The following is a 21,877-nucleotide window of genomic DNA, read 5'->3' as shown; positions in this document are numbered from 1 at the left end:
CGTCACTGAGCTGTGTCAAGCTAGCAAAAAAAGCTAGGAGGGAACCGGAAGTTACCTAGTTTGAGCTTGTAAAAATAAAGCCGTAATTTGTGTTCATTTTAGTAATATTGATAGTTGTATGATTCTGGGGAGTGTTTTGCATATTCGGGTAGTAGATAATGACTCTCTCATATTAGACCCCGTTTCGCTTTGGGACGTTGTCTGGCTCGAGAAAAGCTATGCGAGTCGACAAAGTTTTACTGTGAAAATCTTTAACCGGACATTCGGTGTTCCTTCTTGAAGTCTTGATGTCCAATTACAACATCGGTTGTTGTAGCAGAAGACGAGAATTTATAACACCAGCGTACTGGACCGAACGGACGGATAAGACAGTGTGTCGCCGGTTGATGTTATCACCTTATTCTACCGTAACGTAGTGATGCGATGTGAGAAACCCTGCGAGGCTTGGACAGCGCCGTTAAACCGGTTAAACCGACTTGTCAGCCGCGAAGACTTGACAGACTTCAGATAAAAAGCAACCCTACGATGTTTTTACATTTCCCAGTAAGTAGCTTTACTTACCCTTCACTGCAGAGATAGAGCACACGGTGGGTGTAGGCTATTATTAATCTTTGTGCGGAGATGTCAGCTGTCTTAACGGTAGCCTGGTGTGCATGCACGATTCGCCTGGCAGAGCTAAGTTCGCGTGGTCACGTTATTGGGGGTAGGAGCGCGAGCCGCTGAATAAATATTTAGTAGCTTACATTGTGTAACAATTTGCAGTACATCCTTCCTGTCCAGGTTACACCACACGTATAGACTATCCCCTGACTAATTCACACGTAAATAAATGCTATAACAGTCCATGTAATGCTCTCAATGCCGGTAACCCCCCCTCCCACAGAATGTCTTAATAAATGGGATGCATGGTCAGTTATTAAGTAAATGAAGAATGCAGCGCTGTGGTTGAATAAGATGCAGCGGATAATGTCCTCGTATGGCTCACCGCATGCCGTCCTCACTTAAAAGGCGAGTCCTGCGTTGGCAAATAACAGTCCGCACTTCTTCAACTGTACACACTTTAGCTTTTTTTTCAGATGTGTGTTTTAAGCCCCCCTGAGTTATTCTTCTTTCTGTCTTAACACACTGAACTCTGCAAGTCACAGTGCCTGCTGAACCAGGATTGAGGTCACTGATCTTAAGGCATAATCCACTATGGCAATTAACCTGTCACCGGTCCGAGATCAGTAGGCAAGGTCACCCCTGGGTGCTGTTCTCGCCGTCTCCAAAGTGCGCCGCATTTAAAACCCTCAAATTGAGTTTTATGTACAGTCAATACGATGCAATATTAGTGTCAAAGACCGCCGATGTCCCCTAACAAAAGTATTAAAAGAGAGCTTTAAAACCATTAAAGACAAAGGAAGGACCGGTTTATGTGCTATGACATTTGACTTTTCATTCATGGGGAAAAGGTGTATTCAGAAATAACATTTAGAACAAGAAATTATTTGGGTGCATGCCAGTTACTAACTTGTTTAATTGCCTGCTATGATTATAATCTAAATCTACATCTTTAATTTTAATTAATCGTCTTTTTTTTTTAAATGTCACTTTATAAAGATAAAGTTGTCAGTTCTGATCACTTCCAAATCCAGAGTCATATTTACACACTTTAAAGAGTAACTTAAATTATGTTTCATGTAATGTTTTATTTATTAATGTTCATTAAAACTGGTCTCTTTAATTATTTACAGAGAGTTATCACCAAACTTCAGCTTATGACTTTGTATGAGTGAGGGACAAGGTGTTGGCTTCACTCTGTCTGTCCTTCAAGCATTCCTGTGACTATGACCTTTGGAGTGTGTCACACAGCGTAAGGGGGAGGGTACTTGAGTAGCGTGCAGAAATCTGGATAGATACAGTGGAATATGTATTTTAGGAAGGAAAAGTCAGTGTTACGATTATACACATGACTTACCACAGAGGAAACAAAACTATTGCCAATAATAGAGGTTTTCTCTGGTACATGTGAAGATTGGCACAGCTATTACTGTTAAGAGCCTTTTAATAATCTAATGCGTACAACTTGTTCTCAGACATCATGGTTATTATGAGGCTGGAACAATGTGTGACCATTAAAATTACAAATGGCAGGTGGGAACATGAAAAGTGATTGGCTGTAAGTTCTGGGATGGTACTCATAAACCTTTGCTTACTTTGCAGGTGTCCTGAGAACTGCAGACTTCAACTCAAAGCAATAGCACTTCATTGAGCTACCACCGGGATTCACAAATATATAGGCTTCGAACTCCAGCTCAGCAAACAGGTAATCTGTTTTCACATCAGATGAAATATTATGCTGTGCTTCAACTAGGATTATGTCTGCTATTTGTGTCCTGTAGCCAAGTCCCTCACCTGCCTCACAGTTCATTCTTGTAAGGCTGTGATGGACTTTTAGCTTGCAATGTTAACGTCTTCTTTAGAAAACACACAAACAAAGGAGGGGTGTGGAAGTAGAAATGCAGCAAAAACAACAGAGAACGATGGTGAAGGTGTCGGCTTCTCATTTCACATCCAAAATATTACGAGTGGCTAGTGTGTATTGTTCTGTTGCAATCAAGCATCTCATAGAGCATGTTGAAAGGGTGGGGTGTGATTGCCCTGCAACCCCCAAAAAGGATAAATGAGGCACAAGTGGTGTAGGAAGGGGAGAGAGGATTAAGTATAAATCAGATCAAAGTATAAATAAATGTGAGAATGTCCAAAACCCTGTGTGAGGAGAAACCAAGGTATCAGTGTGAGGGGCCCAAAGTTTGTGTGTTTTTGGGATGCTGTATGCAGCCTGGGGGGAAAAGAAGCTTTCTGCATAGTTCATTTCTGACCTAGCCAGTCAGCTTGTTGTAAGTTTACAATTAGGACTGAACATATTTCTCTAATGTCACCTCTTAACAACGAGTTTATGTGCTATTCCTCCATCATATGAGAGTATATGAGTTTTCTTTAAATTTCTGTGTGTGTAATGGGAAGTTAGTATAGGCCTATGACATTCAAGCCTATGTAAAAATACATGTCTTCTAGCATTTAGCTCATTTGGCAGTTAAATAATCATGACACAGAGTCAAAGTGTTTCCCGAGTGCTCCTTGATCTAATGTGTTTTAGCTACATTATATCCATCCATTACCATCTACCAGCTGTTAGAGAAAGCCGATTGTAGCCCGGCCCATCTCAACACACAACCAACACGAGCTAGCAGACGCTGGCAGTCTCTAAACCGATTTTTTTTTTGTGTCAAACCTGTGCCATGATATCACACCGTGGAGGGACTTAAGTGCTGTACTAGTCACCGTTATCAGGTAAGATGCAGCCTAGTCCGGGTCAGAGTGGCAAAAATAAATCTCAGCCCCAGGAGGAGAGAGCTGGTCAGTCAGGATTAACGCTAGCTACTGCTAGCTTAGTTAGCTAAGGGCAGCTAATCTACAGTTATCATAATGTGTTCGCTGTTGTTGAAGCTAATGCTAACGCTACTCCAAACATGCTGGTACATTAGTTTACAGTACACACGACACGTTTCTGTGGTGAGTTAAATAGATAACACAGCAATTTGGCCAACCTCAGCTGGGTTTACGGGCTGTTTAATCGGCTTTAATCACACGAACAGTAACCATACAGCTATTACCGGTTGCCTTTGAACATTTTCGTGACTGAAACCGACGTTTCTCCTTTGCCAAAGCAGATGTGGACCTGGCCAGCGGTGCACATGGTAGAGGGATACTTGTTGGTCTGCTTAAAGTCTGAGCAAAACTGAATCACATTGTTGATTATCAGGGCTCACGTACTAGTCCTGATGTTATTGGCTGATCCACTCACTGAGCTTGTAAACTTAGTTCAAGTAGCTAAACTTTAAACAGGCTAGGTTTGCTGTGACCCTCTTGCTGCTTGCCAAACAGTCCTACAATCCAGAGGGGGCAAACTCCAACTAAAGTGTCGACTGCCAGCTACTATAGGATTGAATTATCTGCTGTAGCAATAAATATGATAAAGGCATAGTTGGTTTGCAATGAGTGATATGTGGATTAAGTTCCTCTCTCAGTGTCTTGAACCCAGGATGGCAAGTCTTTATCTACAACCATACTGCCCTGTATTACATCTTGTATTGTGTATATGTAAAGCACATACTGTGAGATTTTGTTTGCAAGTCCAGGAACTGACTCAGTCTTCAGCATGGCATCAATGCAATGAGAGCCCACTTTATATGCCTGATATTGAAAATCTTTGATCACCTTTAAATCACATTTTCATGTTCATGCGCTGACTGAATGTTTAGAGGCATAAGTATTTAACAGATAAGCTGAAAGATAGTGTCTTATTAGTAGTACGTTTATGTAATGAAGCCCAGAAATCATGTTTTTCTAAGAGTCGTTTCCAATAAATTCACTCTGTGACGTGAAGTGTATCAGGATGTAAAGTTGTCAGTAGAGGCTTGTTCATTATAGATGTCTGTAAATGAGTAACATCTAACATATTCATAATTCTGCAGATTGACATAGATAAACAGCATACATCGCAGGTCAGGACTGAGCTCTCATTGATTATATGCTGTTGACTGATATTTTTGTTGTCAGGGTGATAGTTTTCAGAGACTGCATGTCAGTGTTTACCTTTAGCTGCAGAAATGTAGATAAAACAGAAAATGGATGATTATTACTTATAATTATCAAAAACACCTGCAATTTAATCTTATCTCTAGTATACATTATGTACCATAAAGTAAATACCAAGAGCCTTTTATTAATTATGCTAAACACCCATACGTTTTTGGGCGAGTAACCCATACTAGTGTGTACCGAACATAGAACTGCATGTAATGTTGTCATTGTGGGCAGGGCGAGGGATTGGAGCATTGAACCGACCATAAGCAATGCATATTGCAACACTTTTTAAACATACAAGCTGCCACTGGATTATCAGCCCAACTGATAAACAAGAGGAAAAAATGGTTGGTAATAGCAGTGGATTGCCAGTGCCAGTATGTATACATCAGAAAATCACAAGTCACTTTTGGGTTTTAACTGGATTGAGGCTATTTAGGCTGCAGAGATCCCATCTCATCGTCCTCACACAGTGATATATTAAATTGGAAAAAGAGCACAATTGTTCAAGTAAGGCTCTGCATTAATGTATCCACTGATGAGTTGAAGCCCAGAGACAGACATGGCACACACTACAGTTAATGCTTCTACCCTATTGATCCCCTTTTCCATTTTTTCTGATCCTTGAAGTCCTATCTACATTTCTATCATCCTTTGATAAGAAGTAAATTTCAGACAGCATAATGAAATATTAGTCATTGTTTGGCTATACAGTATACTGACTGGGTCTCCTTATAGAGGTGTAATTACAGGAGTCTGAATTAATTATTAACATAATTTGGGCAGGGCAGAGTAGTGGTCACCTTGGTCACACAAATATTCACCCACTTGTTAAGTTACTTGAATGCAAGAAACCTACTGACACAGATGCCCATTTGCTATTACTACATTATGTGTCAAAGAGATCAGAATGCTTTTAAGCTAATTGTCTTATTTATAATTGATGCAATGTATGATTGATATTAAGAACCCTGACAGATGGTATTAGAACTAAGTTACTGGAAGTTGAATCACAGCTTAAAAGCATGAAACAAAATTACTCACGGTGATCTAACCATTCACATTGCTCTCTAACCGGTTTGCATTTGGTTGTGAAAGGTCAGGACTGTACACTCACTCAAGAAATGAAATCTCTTCTTATAATTGTCATAAGGTTGCTGTTTGATTTTCACATTTGTGGCAATCTTGACCTTAGATACTCAGCTGAGGAATCTGTAGTGTATGAGAGTGAGTGTGTGTGTATTTTCATGATTTTGAGGAATATGTGTTTGTTGTTGTCACTTTTTTTGAGATGGAGGAGGACATTGCAATGGTGTACAACAGGTTTAATGATAAACATGGGAAAGTGGCTGCTTAACTATAATTTTGGCCTTCTGTGTGCCTGTATTTGGATTCATAAACATATTTAATTTCATTGCAAACATGAAGTATTTGCCATGCTTGTTCCTGTAATTAAATGGAGAACTACAGACAGCCTTTGGCAGTCAAGTAGGTTGCTGCAGTATTCTTACTGCCTTACTTGAACATAAGTTATGTGTCTGAATAGGGAAGAGCGGCCATTGCTCATAAGCATAGCGACCTTCATCTAGTCACCTTGGCTATTTTAATGTCTAGAAATGTCACAGATAAAGACTAAACACTGTGGGGATGATTCGAGGACTGTAAAGTTTTATTATAGGTGTGAACGGTTCTGGTTTGGTGAATCTAAGGTGTTTCTGATGGCTTAAAAGCCTACCTGAGCAAAAAATAACACAAACAACACAGGGACTAAGTGCTGCTAAAGAACAAGGGAACTAGCAGGCCTTTTGCGATGTTAGCATGCTGATATTGCAAAATCCAGGTGCTTTACACAGTCCATGCTTCAAGCAAAGAAAACTGACCATGATCTTAATGTGAAGTAACCACAGGTTACTTGTTTAGTAGTCACTCAGGGTAGTTTAGCTTAAGTTAGTTGGGCTTTAACTGAGCTTAGAAGTTGGTCTAAATTCACTGGTACATTCAGAACATGCACCCAGTTCAGAATGTATCCATTTTGCTTTTTGGCTGCGCTTCCTTACGATTCCTGTGTTTACACTCAAACCATCCCACATGGATGAACTAAAGCCGTAGGTGCAAACAGTAATGATTACTAATGTTTGGTGTAAATCCTTGGAGACCGTGTCTTAGACAGTGTCAGGGTCCTGTAGCTCATGATGGGGCACTACTGGCACGTTTCCACCCTCTCTTTTAGTTGGAAGGTGCCACAAAGGTCTAAGGATAGAGGGTGTTGTATACTGTACAGATTGTAAAGCCCCTTGAGGCAAATTTGTGATTTCTGATATTCGGCTATATAAATAACACTGACTTGACAAAGGGAGAAAAAATAGACACAGAATTGCAGTGATTGTGATTATGAAAGTACCACTCTGTAGAGAAAAGAGATTCAACAACAATGTGATAATATCAGATTGCATGTTCATAATCTGACCAGTGCCACGTGTTAGAAAAAGTCAGATTTTGGTCTTTTTTTTTTTTTAACCTGGTGGCAAGAAGGTAGTTTAAAAGACAAAGATGTGAGGTAAAAGGTTGTATGCCTTTATTTACTTTGCTTTGTTGTATATTTTTTTCTCTCTAGACATCATGTCTTCCAGGGAGCGTCGGTCAGATGTCTACATAAAGGCAGAACCGAGCAGTCCAGAGGGAGGTGGGGGAGGTCGGATCAGCCCTGGCGGGGCCTCCTCAGACTCCTCTCACAGTGGAGGTGGAGGAACCAGAGGAGACGGTGCTAAACGTTACTCTCCGCCACTCTACACACCAGCTCTGCGTTGCCACTTCAAAGACGAGGGTGGTGATGGAGCAGAGGAAGGCTCAACTGGAAACGGAGCAGGGCGGTGCAAGTACGCCCTGAGCACGCTACCGAAGAGGCTGTGTTTAGTATGTGGGGATGTGGCCTCGGGTTACCACTATGGCGTGGCGTCATGTGAGGCCTGCAAAGCATTCTTCAAGAGAACCATCCAAGGTGTGTGTTGTGGTGAAGTGTTTCTTTAGTAGAACTAGCAGTGAACAGTTAATGTTTTCCTGACACCTTCTGTAATGTAACAAGTTGACGGGTTTTACATTTGAAGTACTTAAATCGTGTTTTGTATGGCACTGGCCGCTATTGATTACCTTATTATTTTAGAAAAGAGTCTTTTTGCAATATTTATATTTTTCCACATAAAAAAGCACACTGCCAGTATTCTAGTATTCCATTAAAGGCTTTCATAGTTAGTTAAACTAGTTAAAACTATTAAGATATAGCAAGAAGTGCAGATATTGAATATTTTTTTTATTTTATCATAGTAACAAGTCTCTGGCATATTTTGAAAATATCTTGTAGTGTTACTTGTCTTGGTGACCTGTGAACTCAATACATACATTCTATGTATTTTCATGGAGAGAAATAGGATGTTTATTACACCCGTGTGAGGACTGGTATAGCTGGAGCGTAGGGCATTAAATTAAACATAAATTTATTAGGTTTAATATAGCTGGTACCGACCAATTAAAATATCCTTTCATCAGCTCCAGTACCAATCTGGAACAGCTTGGGGCATCCCAAGTCTGTTGTGCGATTTCCACCCTGAGTAGATTATGTTTAAGAGATCAGAAAGATTGGAGAAATTAAATGTGTTTTTCATTCATATCAAATGCTCATTGATATTTGTATTTCTTAATCATTTTCTTAACAGTAAATTAATATTTTCTGTTTTTCCATAAAGGTAACATTGAATACAGCTGTCCAGCATCGAACGAGTGCGAGATCACCAAAAGGCGCAGAAAGGCTTGTCAGGCATGCCGCTTCACCAAGTGCCTCAAAGTAGGCATGCTGAAAGAGGGTGAGTGTTCATGGTGTGCAGAAGCTCTGTAGCCAGTATTTTATGTTATATCTAAAGGGTCTTTATGCTAATCTTTTAAATACGGTATATTTATTTTGTTCACAATTTAGGAGTTCGTCTTGACAGGGTCAGAGGTGGAAGGCAGAAGTACAAAAGGCGCCCAGAAGTGGAGAATGCAACATACCAGAGTGCTCCACTACCACTGACAAAGGAGAGTGAAAAAGGTGGGATTTATATCCTTGTCTTCTCATTAGCTTTTTGTTCTAAAACACAGAACATGGGAAAATTAGATGTAAAGTGGTTCAATAACACAGCATATTTGTTTGGTTTAACTATCAAATGGCAGCTAAAAGACTGCGGGTGCCATGTTAGTGTAGCAAACTATAAAGGTGCAATCAGCCCCCACGTTAACTATATATGATATTGGGCTCTCATTAATGTCTGGGAATGGTTTTAGATTTTTTTTTTTGAAGAGAAAGGCGTCTTGCTGTTGCTAGGCAACGCATTATCAGCTGTCGATCGATTGTGTGCAGGCAAAGTAAATGTAACTACCAACAGCAGCTATGTTCAGGCAATTAAAAACACATCACACGTCATCACAGACAAACAAATCTAAGCTTAGGGTTGTCTGCAACAGTTCAGTTGGGAGGTCCCCCCTACGCTCGTCTGATTCAGAGATAGCAATAGAGAGTTCATCTGCTCTTTTTTTTTTTAAAACTTGAGACACTCAGAGTGCTCCTCTAAAAAATGCTGATATGCTGGGTGGGTAAAACACAAAGTGCCCAGAGCATACAAGCAACACACACAACACTTCAAACCCATTGGAACTGATTAGAAAATGGCGCCCTCTACTGCCAAAAAATTGTTCAGTTACTTCTTCAGTCAGCAATACAAGAGTGAAATACTGCAAATGCGCTCCTTTGCACACATTTAGATGACATAACTTGGAGTTTTTGATTCACATCAATCTGACTGACGAGTTGAGCAAGTTTAAAGCAAAACTCTGATCTGAAATCATAGAAGTAAGAATACGTGTCCGTTAATAAGTCAATTGGCAGGTCTAAAGCATGAATATAGTGCAGTATATAGTACAGTTAACACCAGTACAGGGCAGCATGTTGTTTAAAGCAAAATGTTATGTATTAGTTTAGATAATGACAGAGTTAATATTTTGGGTATCAGCGTGTCTATAAATGTAGACTGCAAGTTTTATTTGTGCATCATATTAATCCATTGTTTTGTGTCTATTTTGTGACATAGGTTCCTCCAACATCATTGTGTCCCACCTTCTAGTGGCAGAACCAGAAAAGTTATTTGCCATGCCTGACCCTCTGCAGCCCGACACAGCCCAGCGCACGCTCACCACCCTTTGTGACCTTGCTGACCGTGAGCTGGTTGTCATCATTGGCTGGGCCAAACACATTCCTGGTAAGAGATGCAGAGGTGATAAAATAGTGAAGGAGAGGCAGTGATGGCATGGCAGCAGTGGAAGAGATGTAATGATTCAATGTCACTGACTAGGAAGAGACTTGCTGTGTCATGTTTCACTCAGGCCATGACTTCTGGATTTATTTTCACAGAACTAGAATACTGACCATTATAAATGGCCTGTGTGAACCTGATTCTGATGGCTGAACAGCCTAATTGATAGGTGCAACAAAATTAATAGGTAAAACAAAATGTCTGAAACAAAATATATAATTTATTGGTGTGCGTGGTGTGTTTAGAAGAGGAGAGGCTGATTTTCTGCTGACAGTTCAACTGAACTGGCACAGTGCTCAACTGTATTACAAGCTGTCTGTTTCCCTGCAGGCTTCCTGTCGCTGTCCCTAGCAGACCAGATGTCCGTGCTGCAGTCAGTGTGGCTGGAGGTGCTGGTGCTGGGTGTAGCGTACCGCTCTCTTGGCTGTGAGGACGAGGTGGTGTTCGCAGAGGATTTTGTCCTTGATGAGGAGATGTCACGTGTTGCTGGACTGACAGAACTAAATGCAGCAATTAGTCAACTTGCTCGCCGTTTCCGTGCACTAAACGTGGACCGGGAGGAATTTGTCATGCTGAAAGCCATCGCACTCACTAATTCAGGTACTTGTGTAGTTGAACAGTTATGCAGACATATAGATTTTACTCAGTATTTTGGCAAACCAACATTTGCATCTTAAAGAACCAGTATTAAACTAATAATATAGAACTATTAACAGTGATATACTTTTTGCTGTAGATTTTCCTATCACTTGCCATGATTAGACCTAACTGAAACTGCCTCAAAGTGTTCTCTAGTGGTATTATTGAACACATCAGGGTTTCCCGCAAGGAAATGATTACATTTTTATGAAATATAGTATAAGGCTTATTAAAGGCAGTGCTCACCACATCCGCTAAGACATTTCTTGGGAAACTAAATGGAATATTCATATAACAAAACCTGCACTTAGGTTCCAGTTTATTAGGTACATTATTAGGTAGTTAATTAGCTAAACCTAATGCAGTCTATTACAACAGGCCTGCAATACATTTGACCTTCATGAAGGTTATGATGTTCAGTTTTTGTTTAAACTGTTATAGAGAGGCATTGGTTCAACTGATGATCATTTTGGAGGCTGGAATTTGTGGTGCTACTGAACTGTATTGTTATACAGAGAGGTTTTTCTCATTTAGTATACCCTCATTGATATTATCTCAGCATAATTCAATGCAGTTCAACAGCACCACAGCCACCAAACTTGCCAAAACATCGAATCAACACCTTTCTACAATACTTTTACGAAAAACACAATCTTGGTAAAGGTTGGATTTATTGCAGGGTTGTTGTTATATTGCATTAGTTTTAGCAAGGTGTACCTAATAAACTGGGAACTACTGTAAGTGTATGTTTTCCTGTCTTAATCATGGTGGCACACACAGAACTATTTTGGGCTTTAAACCAATTTTATTGGTGCAATACAATTTCTTGTATTAGTATGGTCTACAATTGTGGGATTATATGTTCTTCCATATGTAAGTAGCTGGCTAATCAATGTCATCAGTCCCCATCTAACTACTAAGTGTGGCATTGGTAGCAACAGAAACAGTGTATTAGCTGGAAGCAGTGCAGATGATGTCGGTTGTCCAGTGTTTTAGCTCGATGGGATTATGTGCATGTCAGCAGCCAGAGGCCCATAACAACAGATCCTTTATTGCCAGTGTTAGGTGCAGTGAGTGTTTTTTTGTTTTGTTTCAGCTGTTAGGCGTTGACTGCTGCAAAATAGTCTAGTCTTTGGCAGGCAGATCTACCATCACAGAAACAAACAGCGTAGAGTAGAAATTAGTCTACACTGAAATTAGTTGTGGCAGTCATACCCTTTATGTAGACATCTCTTAGAGATTCACTCAAGATTACCGTCAACAGCAGATCATCTAGCATGTCCTGCTCGCACTACAAATCCACTGCTTGTTTTGTAAACAAAGGCTGCCATTAGTTTGTATCTGTGGTAAGTTACTGGGCAACACAGGCTTTCTTTCTGTGGCAAAAGCTGAGAAAATGTAGACACCCTACACAGTGTCTTACCATGTACTCCCTGCTGTTCTGTCAGACTCTGTTTACATCGAGGACATGGAGGCTGTGCAGAAGCTGCGGGACCTCCTCCACCAGGCCCTGCTGGAGCTGGAATGTCAGCGGCGCCCAGACGACCCCCAGCGTGCAGGACGCCTCCTTTTAACATTGCCTCTCCTCCGACAGACTGCTGGTCGTGCTCTTACCACCTTCTACAGTATCAAGACGCGTGGTGGTGTACCCATGCACAAACTATTCCTGGAGATGCTGGAAGCCATGATGGACTCTCCCTAGAGCGGAAAGCAGCGGAAGTAAAGAGGATGCGGAGAAAGACCCAACAGAGATCTAGTCTTCAAGAGTGGATGAGTGGTTTGTGAGGAATGAAAGATTTTATTAGAGAATTAATAATGAGGAAAATGGTCCTTTTCCCCTTGGCTACATGAAGAAAGGAAAAGAATATGAGAAAAGAAAAACCTCATGTATTCATGTCCTTAAGTGGGAATTGGTTATTTACAGTAAGATGTAACTGCCAAGCTTCAGTAAAAGGCTCCAAGATCTAAGAATGAAAACATTTAACATGAATGCCAGAAAACCTTTCAACTATTTTCATGGCGTGTTCCATCACAGCATCGGTCTGCAGTTGCATAACCACTGAAGAACAACATTTAGGTACCCAAGAACAGACTGCAGTCATGTGGCTTTTGAACTTTTTAAAATAATGCAACATCTACTCATGAAAGCCATAACAACATATTCACCGAAAGACTTGAGGGTCCAGTATAGGGTCAGACTGACATGCACACGGAGTGCTTGTATTTACTATAGTTTAGTGTGCCGTTGTAGGCAAATTCATAGGAATTACTTGCAATATGTTAAAAGCAATATAATGACTCGATTATTGTCTGTCACATTTAAAATCTGGATAAAATGGTGAGACATCTAGTTGTGTGTGTATATCAGTAGTTCGCCACTCTCAGGACCCCAAGTGTTGATTTAAAAACAAAAACAAAAAACAAAACAAGTTATAGCTTCTAGTAGAGACTGGTTTGAGTCGGGGATGCCAGGTGAGTAGATTTAAAAACCTGGTAAGACCAGCAGCACTTTTGGGGTTAAATACTGGAGTTGGGAACCACTGGTGTACATAGTGGGTGCAGGATTCTTTATAAAAGGTTGTGCAATTGATTTGTCCAGGAGAAGTGCATATGAAGATTGTGTGCTCATAAAATGCTCTACTTGGAAGGTAATATATTTAGTGTTGTATGTAAATCCTATTGACACACAAAAAACTGGCTTCCAGACAAGCAAGCGTGTGCGTTCCTGTGCAGTCTAAAACAATGAGCTACACTGAGATCAGGGAAGAACACAACTCTTTGACATTAAAGCCAGTGTGGCAACAACAGTGGTTAGAAAAGAAATGCATATGCCTCATCTGCTTTTTTATACTGTCCTCCTCCACTAGATCTAACCACTATTTTTGACTGCAGCAGCTGTGCTGTTCAAAAATAACGGTCTGACCTATTTTACCTGTTTGATTTGTGGGTTATAATGTCTAACACTAACCCACATGATTGATAGGTGTATAATGAGATTTTGCTGCATTTTCTGCAGTAGTGAAGAACGTTGCATAAAAGATCTCAATTGTTTCAATGTGAGATCCCTCCTTTGTGTGCGTACAGCTGTTGAACTTTAACTTGCAAGTGCCCGTAATGGGCTCAGGACAACAAGAAATGCAACATACACAACATCTTCCTTTTGGATGTTGAAATCTTGTCTGGCAACATCCTGAAAGTCCTACTCATTGTTCAGCAGGTTTGTATACTTACAGTAGAAATGATCATTATAGTAAGCTTCACATGCAATGCAAAGCTACAGTATCTGTTGACAAAATTAGATTCCTAAAAATAATATTTGGTGGCCAAAGGGCCATTAATTTAGCCATGTACAGTTCCATTTAAATAAACAGAAACATGCAATTTATAGTGGAAGATAATAAAGCCAGCAAATGTGATACAAATTCCCCATTATAATTATATTTGTGCAGCTTACAGTGTTCTGAAATTTGTAAAGACTTGAAACATAAATTTTCCTTTCCAGGATTTAAGGGTATTTTATTTACATTGTGACACTGTTGTGGGTTTGGTACTGAAATGAAGCTTTCTATTCAGGATATTATAAATACTAATTGTTTTTTTTAATGTAAGCAGTTGTGTGTTTTCTGAAGCTGATTGTCATTTTAGGGATCAATTTACATGGCTCTATAGATTTAGTGGCACGGTGAGGCTACAGAGGGCTACCTCAGCAGGCAGAGTAAGCCAGACGGCCAAATAACTGTGGAGACAAATGTAATTCTTGATCTTTTGATTTGTCAACTTAAATTTAAATATTGGGTTTATTGAATGTCTTGCAGTTCTGCGAACACCTGAAATCATTTGTTTCTGTTTTCCTAACTTTAAGGTGTATATGGCTCATTAATCGTGCTTTATAAGATGCGCCATGGTACAAAGTGTTTCACAGGAATAATGGTGCAGCTCGAAAACACTGGAGGTCATTTACAGCAATTTTAAATTGAAAACAGTTCAACTTGTAACACACAGATGTTATATTAGCAACAGCTAGCACTGTGGAGCAGCGACTGACTCTGACCTCACCTGTTTGGTTTTGTTTTCATAGGTTACAGCTGACATATTCTTGTGATCTAAAACAGTTTTGTTCTGATTTGTTTACTAACCTAATTTCTCAAATAGTAATCAGAATTCTGAAGCAGACATAAATATCGACGCCTGGGTAGACTTAAAGCTGTTCAGGTATCTTCAAATTAACTTTAACATTTACACAAAGGTAGATTTTTCACAAGCATACAAATGTTTTAGGTACGGTGGGTTAGGGTGAAGACAGGGTCATTTGCAGTGTCACTGTTATAATTATACAGCCATTTGCAGTTTTATTAAATATGTGCGCATTAATACAAATGAGCAATACAATAAATTACCAAATCTCACATTTCCTTGTATAGCCACAGTGTACATTTAACATTGCCAGTTATAATGAAGAATAGCTACTAAACGTTATATTATTTAGAAGTTAAAATCAATGTTTGTATTTTGAAAGACTATTTAAATGATTAAATTCTATTTTTTACTCAATTTACTGTTTGTTGACACTGCTTTATTTTTGTGTGTGATATTGGCTGTGAATTTCTGTGTGTAGGCTATTTTTTGTTTCATTTAGATAAAACAGTTTGATGTCCTTGTCTATACATGTCCACATAAAAATCACTGTGAAAAAAGTGAGCTCTTCCACTATCTGACGCAACAGGGAGTGGATTATTGTAGGTGCTTTGTGTTGTGTAATAAATGGACACACCACCACCACATATCACTGGTCTCATCTCTCCCTGTGTATATTTATGTACTGTATGTGTATTTGTGTGTGTATTAGATGGGGGTAGTGTGACGAAGACTACTGTTGAAACTTTCAACTTCATGATTCATATTTTTGACAATGCAGTGCACATATCTCATCACTCATAAGTGATGATGAGGGACAGTCCTTCAAAGGTTGTGCAAAACATAAATGCTGGACAGACTTCACATGCAGTTACTGAGCATGAGAAATGAATACTCAAGAATAAAAACAATCCATAGATGGTAGTAGTTGATTGTATACCTGACCATACCACCATTATAAACTATTTGCCTTCATGTGTTTGTGTGTTAATTTTTGCAGCTCAGCATCACCTCTGTCCGTTTTGTGAAACAACACAGGAAGCTTTACCCTCTGCGGCAACATTATCCTGTAGGATTGCCAGAGTGTGTTTGAGCTGCATGGGCTCAGAATTAGCCAACAAGGGTTTGCAAATAGCACTAACTTTACTATAGTTGTGACAATATATATATGTGCTTTTACATTTCCTCCACCTTAATGTAGGTTTCCCGAACTATATATATATATTAATAGAGGACTTAGCAAGTTAATTTCTTTATCAGAACTGTCATGTCTGCCTGCAGCTTTCAAATGAGAAAACCGGTTTGGCTTCAGTCCACAATTGTATCAATCAGTCTCACAAATATTACATTAGACATGTGGCTTCTTGCTAGCAGATGGCGCAGTAAATAAAGATTTAGCAGGCCCAAATCTGGATGCTAGATTAACTCCCAACAGCCAAACTCAATGTGGGACACTACTGAACGTAACAGTGTTGTAAATTACAGTGACAGTTAAGTAGGTTGAGGTGCGTCAGAAAGCAGAAACGCAACAGACGACACACCACATCCTACAAAGTTGTCGCAAGATAATAGCTTACTTAACGCTAGCTAGTGAAATAGCCAGCTACAATGCTTTCCATCACAGCCGCTGTCATCAAGAGCAGCCGTGTCGTCCAGTGCGTAAGGCTGCTACACACCTCTCCTGTCGTCAAAATGCCAATTCAGGTAAGACTTGCATGCGTTTAGCTAATGTTAGCTGTATGCGCTAACGTTACATGGCTTATGCAAAGACGTGAGGGTGTTTTATTGAGAATTAACTAACGTTACGTCCTTCGCCTTTCTCTCTGTAGCTCACCGTGCCCCCTTGAAACCCGTCGCCATGACAGCCATTAGCTAGGAATGATAACATTTGTTTCAAGCACTTTACCAGAAGCTTCCTCAACACCTGCTGGCTCGACTTGAACGTAGCATAACGTAATGCAAACTGTGAATGATTACACTATCTGACACCTGGCTGGTCCAGTTCCTTTGTACATAAGTTAGCCACTCGGAAAAAGTATATATTATTTATATAATACCATTTTAAGGCCTGTGTAGTTAACATTAAACTTGTGTTGCTCTGTCTTACTTTCTTTGTTTAATACAGCGGCAGTAAATGTGTGTATAAGCATTAACTTATTCTAACTCCAACCATCTGAATGTGTGCATGTACTTCACAGCTGCCATGCGTACAAATGTTGATTTATTACAATATCTTAAAGGGCATAACATTGTTAAAGTGTGATGTGTATTTATTAGCGCGTGTTGAAAATGCGTTTAAGCACTCCGTGTGATAAAGTGTATGTCGTTAGAGTAGATTTATTAGTCCGTCAATGTCAGGCTTAAATTCATTCGGCCATTTTAACGAGAGACCTGCATCTGGATCTGGTGATTTGTCGCCCTCCAGTGGCCACCAACCCAAGTGTGCGCTTATTAAGTTAAAATTTATATCCTGTTGAGGTTGTCTACCCTAATCATCTGCTAAACCACCAGCCTCTAATTATTACTGAGAGGCCTAATTGGAGACTGGTTTATTTTAATAATCCATGTAGTGATTAAGTTGAGCAAATGTGGATAAAAAAAAATGTATTTGATCTTTCATATGTGTTTTGTGCATATCTTTCCTATGCTTTCATCAAAGTATGTGTAAGTATGCTGACACCTTTTGACCAACAGATTCTACCTACCAATCAGGACAGCAATGCAATTTGCCTGTAGGGGCAGACCAAAAAAAAAAAAAAAAAAAAAAAAGGTATCATTTGCTATTATAATTTGAGTAAGTGGGTTTACTTTCTTGTATATTGTCTTCTCAATCCCTAACAGATTGGTGAACATCTCCCCGCAGTGGAGGTCCAGGAGGGAGAGCCAGGAAATAAGGTGGCAATGGATCAACTCTTCAAGGGGAAGAAGGGAGTCCTCTTCGCTGTACCTGGAGCTTTTACCCCTGGTTGTTCCAAGGTTGAGTCCCCACCATCATCTGTTTGCTGTGTCATGTGCACAATCATCTTTGCATCAGCTGACGTTGTATTTCTCTTGTTGTTTGCAGACTCACCTCCCAGGTTTTGTGCAGCAGGCTGAAGACTTAAAGAGTAAAGGTATACAGGAGGTTGCTTGCATTTCTGTCAATGACGCATTTGTCATGGCTGCCTGGGGAAAGGAGCATGGAACAGATGGCAAGGTATGGACTACAATTTTTAAGTGACAAGCAATTTCTATGACGACCTGCGGCAAGTCAAATTGTGAGATGAAAGCCAATAATATAATATAATATTATTAATCACACAACTTAGATGTGGACAACTCCTGGCAGACATTTTGTATGAGTAAAGTAAATCATGAATTTGGCACCCATTTTTAGTGGATTTGACCAGAAGTTAATCCCAGCAGTCTGCTGAACACTATTAGTGCACTAGGCTGTGTGCACAATTGAGGCATTTTAGAAATCATAACTAACTGCAGACAGTGTTTTGGTACCTCTGACAATAAGATGCTCACAGTAGATGATAATGCCAAGGTCTCACACTTAATATACTGTAAGCTCACTGACATTATCCTTGTGTAGTGTAAAGTCTGTTTAAGAAGTCAGTTTCCTTACATCAGAGTGGCCTTGCTCAAGAATAGAGACGTTGATGACACAACAGACATACTTAAAGATACATGAAATGCACATGATATTTTAGATATTAAGAACGCTGAGCTTACTACTGTTTCCTCTGCAGGTTCGAATGCTGGCTGATCCTACTGGAGCTTTTACAAAGGTAAAACTATATGTCTGGTATATTTAAGTTTTATTTAACGTGACTGTGTGTACTCATCTGTCTTTTTATTTCTGCCTCTTAGGCAGTTGACCTGTTACTTGACAGTGATCAGATTGTGCAGGTACTTGGGAACAAGCGATCCAAGAGGTAATGATCCTTTTGCTTATTTCAGTTTTGCAATAGCAGTTTGCTAGCATGTTTTTGATCTTTTTTTTCTTCATTAATTAAAGCCAATGTAAGCTCAGGCTGTTTCGGAAATCACTCCCTATTTACTAGAATGGTGCGTGATCGTAACTGTCCACCATTTTATTTGAATGTCTGAATTTAGAAATGTATGCTCTATATAGAGCCATCAGAATTTCCCACAATGGAATGAACAAAGTAATGTCCATGATATGTACACTACTTTATGCTAACAATACCACTATGTAATGCATTGCATTTTATAGATGCAAAAATTGCAGTTGTTTGACTTATTCATAAGTGTCTGAAATCTCAATGAACTGCTCACTGTAAACTATTGAGTGCCTGTTATATAGGGAGTTGTGAATGAGGGCGTGATATCGAACACAGTCACAGACATGGAACCGCTTTTGGTTTGTTTTTAAGAGACACTCTCTCCATGGTGCAGAGGTCAATGTTAACATCAGTGTTTCTAGAATAATACTGAGAAAACCATAAAGACTAGACTTGACTTCATGTTCATGTCATATTTTAACACATTTCAATTAGTTTCAGTCCTAAATCGAGTCACTATTTATTTATTTATTTATTTTAAATTTTTCTTCAGGGTGCTTACTAAGTTGTGTTCAGGATCATGTTCTGAAAATAAATCTTTTCTTCAATCAATCTTTAAGTAGGTGCATTGGAGTTAGTGTCTGGCATTTCCTGGTACATTTGAAGATCATAGCTATAAATCAGTGTGTACTTCATCCTCTGTTTCAGATATGCTATGTTGGTGGAAGATGGAGTTGTGAAGATGATCAATGTGGAGCCTGATGGCACCGGGCTGACCTGCAGCCTGGCTTCCAATGTTCTGTCTGATCTGTAGGCTTATTTAGAGCTTAATAAACCAAACTGCAACACTGAGTTACTTTAAGTTGCACTAACAAAGCCCAGTACCAACCTTTTCAAGCTTCCTCCTTTTCCCAAAGACGGATGCAAATGTCAAAAACAGAGTTGAAAGGTAATTAATGCGCACAACTATGACATGAATGGCAGTCCAAAGGAACTTCATCATCCTCTGTATAGTATTACTTGTAAGTAAATAAAATTTCCCCTGAAAGCAATAATCACTGTTTTCCTGCATTGCTCATAGTGTATGTTATTTAGCATGTGTTAATAAAATATCCCACAGCTTTGATCTTCTTATAATGAACGATGCAAGAGACCAAAATGCTCAGTACCATAATGTTTTCATGTTATGATTTACAGTACTTTTCCCTTCTTTGAGAGCACACACAGCAAGGTGCAGATCTGTGTAAGCTTCAATGTAAGTCCATAAAAATTAAAACACTGTACAACTCTTCTCCAGTACACCGTGCTTTATTCACTAAACGTTTCTGGCTATCTTGCCTTCATCAGGAGGAGGCTGTTTCTGGTTTCCTTATAACACATTGATCTGTTGTGATCGATGTGTCACCATAGATACCATGTAAACTTTACAGTCACCTTTTTCTTCAAACATACTATTTACAAAATCTCCTTATCCTTAGTTCATGTCAAAACGTTTAGACAAATCTCTTTTTAGAAAAATATCCGCAACCACAAATACAGAATATTACATTACAATCAACTTTTTACATAATTCGCTAACAATTTTTTTTTAATCTTAACACATCTACAGGGGAAAGGGTTGAATGTCAGTTTCTCAATACAAGTAAATAAATTCTGTGTTATTTAAACCAATTATCCAGATTACTTTTTAAAACACTATTGAATTCACTTCCATCACTTAACATTTACAAATAACCCTAACTGATGTAAAAGAACATCTACTTTTGAACTTAATCCACTTATTCAAGATCTATACTTCCAATTGTTCTCAAAGAAATCATGTTACTGGAGAACTAATATTATCCAGTGGAATCTACAGAAATGGCTTCGAGTCTAATTCCTCATTTAACCCTCTTGGGCTTAACATGCCCCGTTTAGAGATCCAAAATTCTTCCTCTCTTTGACAAACATAGCTTCTCAATTCCTATATATTTCAGGGAAGAGACTGGATGATTAATTTCCATGAAATGTGCTACAACTGGATAGATCTATTTTTTAAATCTTAAACTGCTTTTATGTTCTGCTATTCTTTGTTTTAATTCTCTTGATGTTTTTCCTACATATCCTCTTCCACAAGGACATGTTAATAAGTAAATGACACCCTTTATATTTCCTGAGGTTACTCCTCTGATTTGTATTTTTTTTTACATGTGGGTCACCAACCAACCACCAAGTGTGTCTAGTTGTGTTGTTACATTGTGCACAAAACCCGCATTTATAGTTTCCATCAGGGGTCGGTGTGATTAGTTTGTAAAGATTTTTGTTTTTGTTTTGGGGAGACGTATTGAGAATGTGCCAACTTTTCCCTGACATTATTTCCTCTTATGAATACTACTCTTGGCTTTTTGTGTAAAGATATTTTATCAGTTCATCTTGTAATATGTGTCATGTTGTTGATACCTTCCGAAACTTTGGTATATTTAGTAATGAACAAAACTGGTTCAGCATCCCCACTTGGTCTCTTTTGAATGATTTACACTACAAACAAGACATTTTGACTCAAAGTAAGCATGCACAGGCTATAGAAATCAAAGTAAAACAACCATTGAATATGGACTGACATGGGGCAGGTAAGCACATTGTATGAACATACTATATTAACAATATTTAAATAAAGTTTAATCCATATATATCCATATTACACGTCATGAGTTTTGGCACTACACATGCACTGAAATGTACGTTGACTCATTTTATGAATGAGCCAACATACATGAAACGTCCTCTATGAAAAAGAAGGCAAAGACACACAACCCCTGTCTACATCGGTGGAGCGGGTGAAGAAGTTTTAGGTTCCTGGGAATCAGCATCACAGAGAACCTGACATGGTCCTCTCGCATCTCCACCCCGGTAAAGCTCAGAAACAGCTGTATGTCTTGTATTTCTTAAGGAAACTGAAGAGGGTAAAATTCCTGTGCCATGTTCTTGTTCGCTTTTACAGAGGAGCAATAGAAAGCATCCTGACTGGAAACTTTACAAACTTGCATGGGATGTGCACGGCCCAGGACCGGAGGGCTCTGCAGCGGGTGGTGGGTTAAAACTGCTCAGAAGATCATTGGTACCAACCTACTGAGCATCAGTGAT

General features: G+C 39.2%; 2 protein-coding genes across 3 annotated transcripts; both read left to right on the top strand.

The window, feature by feature from the left end:
- Nucleotides 1-280: 280 nt before the first annotated feature.
- esrra (estrogen-related receptor alpha) lies at nt 281-15,388 on the top strand. 2 transcript variants are annotated; one of them, XM_044222216.1, is made up of 8 exons: nt 281-543; nt 2,203-2,305; nt 7,244-7,627; nt 8,370-8,486; nt 8,597-8,710; nt 9,747-9,914; nt 10,299-10,568; nt 12,056-15,388. In XM_044222216.1, the coding sequence occupies exons 3-8, from the start codon at nt 7,249-7,251 to the stop codon at nt 12,307-12,309; spliced, it is 1,302 nt and encodes a 433-aa protein (XP_044078151.1). In that variant the 5' UTR covers nt 281-543; nt 2,203-2,305; nt 7,244-7,248; the 3' UTR covers nt 12,310-15,388. The 2 variants fall into 2 exon arrangements, with proteins under 2 accessions (XP_044078151.1, XP_044078152.1); XM_044222217.1 differs by lacking the exons at nt 281-543; nt 2,203-2,305 and adding an exon at nt 2,900-3,333.
- Nucleotides 15,389-16,120: 732 nt separating this feature from the next.
- On the top strand, nt 16,121-20,045 carry prdx5 (peroxiredoxin 5). The gene is made up of 6 exons (XM_044222218.1): nt 16,121-16,445; nt 17,583-17,717; nt 17,806-17,937; nt 18,479-18,517; nt 18,600-18,664; nt 19,463-20,045. Exons 1-6 carry the CDS (start codon nt 16,350-16,352, stop codon nt 19,566-19,568), a joined length of 573 nt encoding a protein of 190 aa, XP_044078153.1. The 5' UTR covers nt 16,121-16,349; the 3' UTR covers nt 19,569-20,045.
- Nucleotides 20,046-21,877: the final 1,832 nt, after the last annotated feature.

Source organism: Siniperca chuatsi, linkage group LG14, assembly GCF_020085105.1.
Source record: "Siniperca chuatsi isolate FFG_IHB_CAS linkage group LG14, ASM2008510v1, whole genome shotgun sequence".
In the NCBI taxonomy this organism is placed as follows: Eukaryota; Metazoa; Chordata; class Actinopteri; order Centrarchiformes; family Sinipercidae; genus Siniperca; species Siniperca chuatsi.
This window is presented reverse-complemented; position numbering and strand designations above follow the sequence as displayed.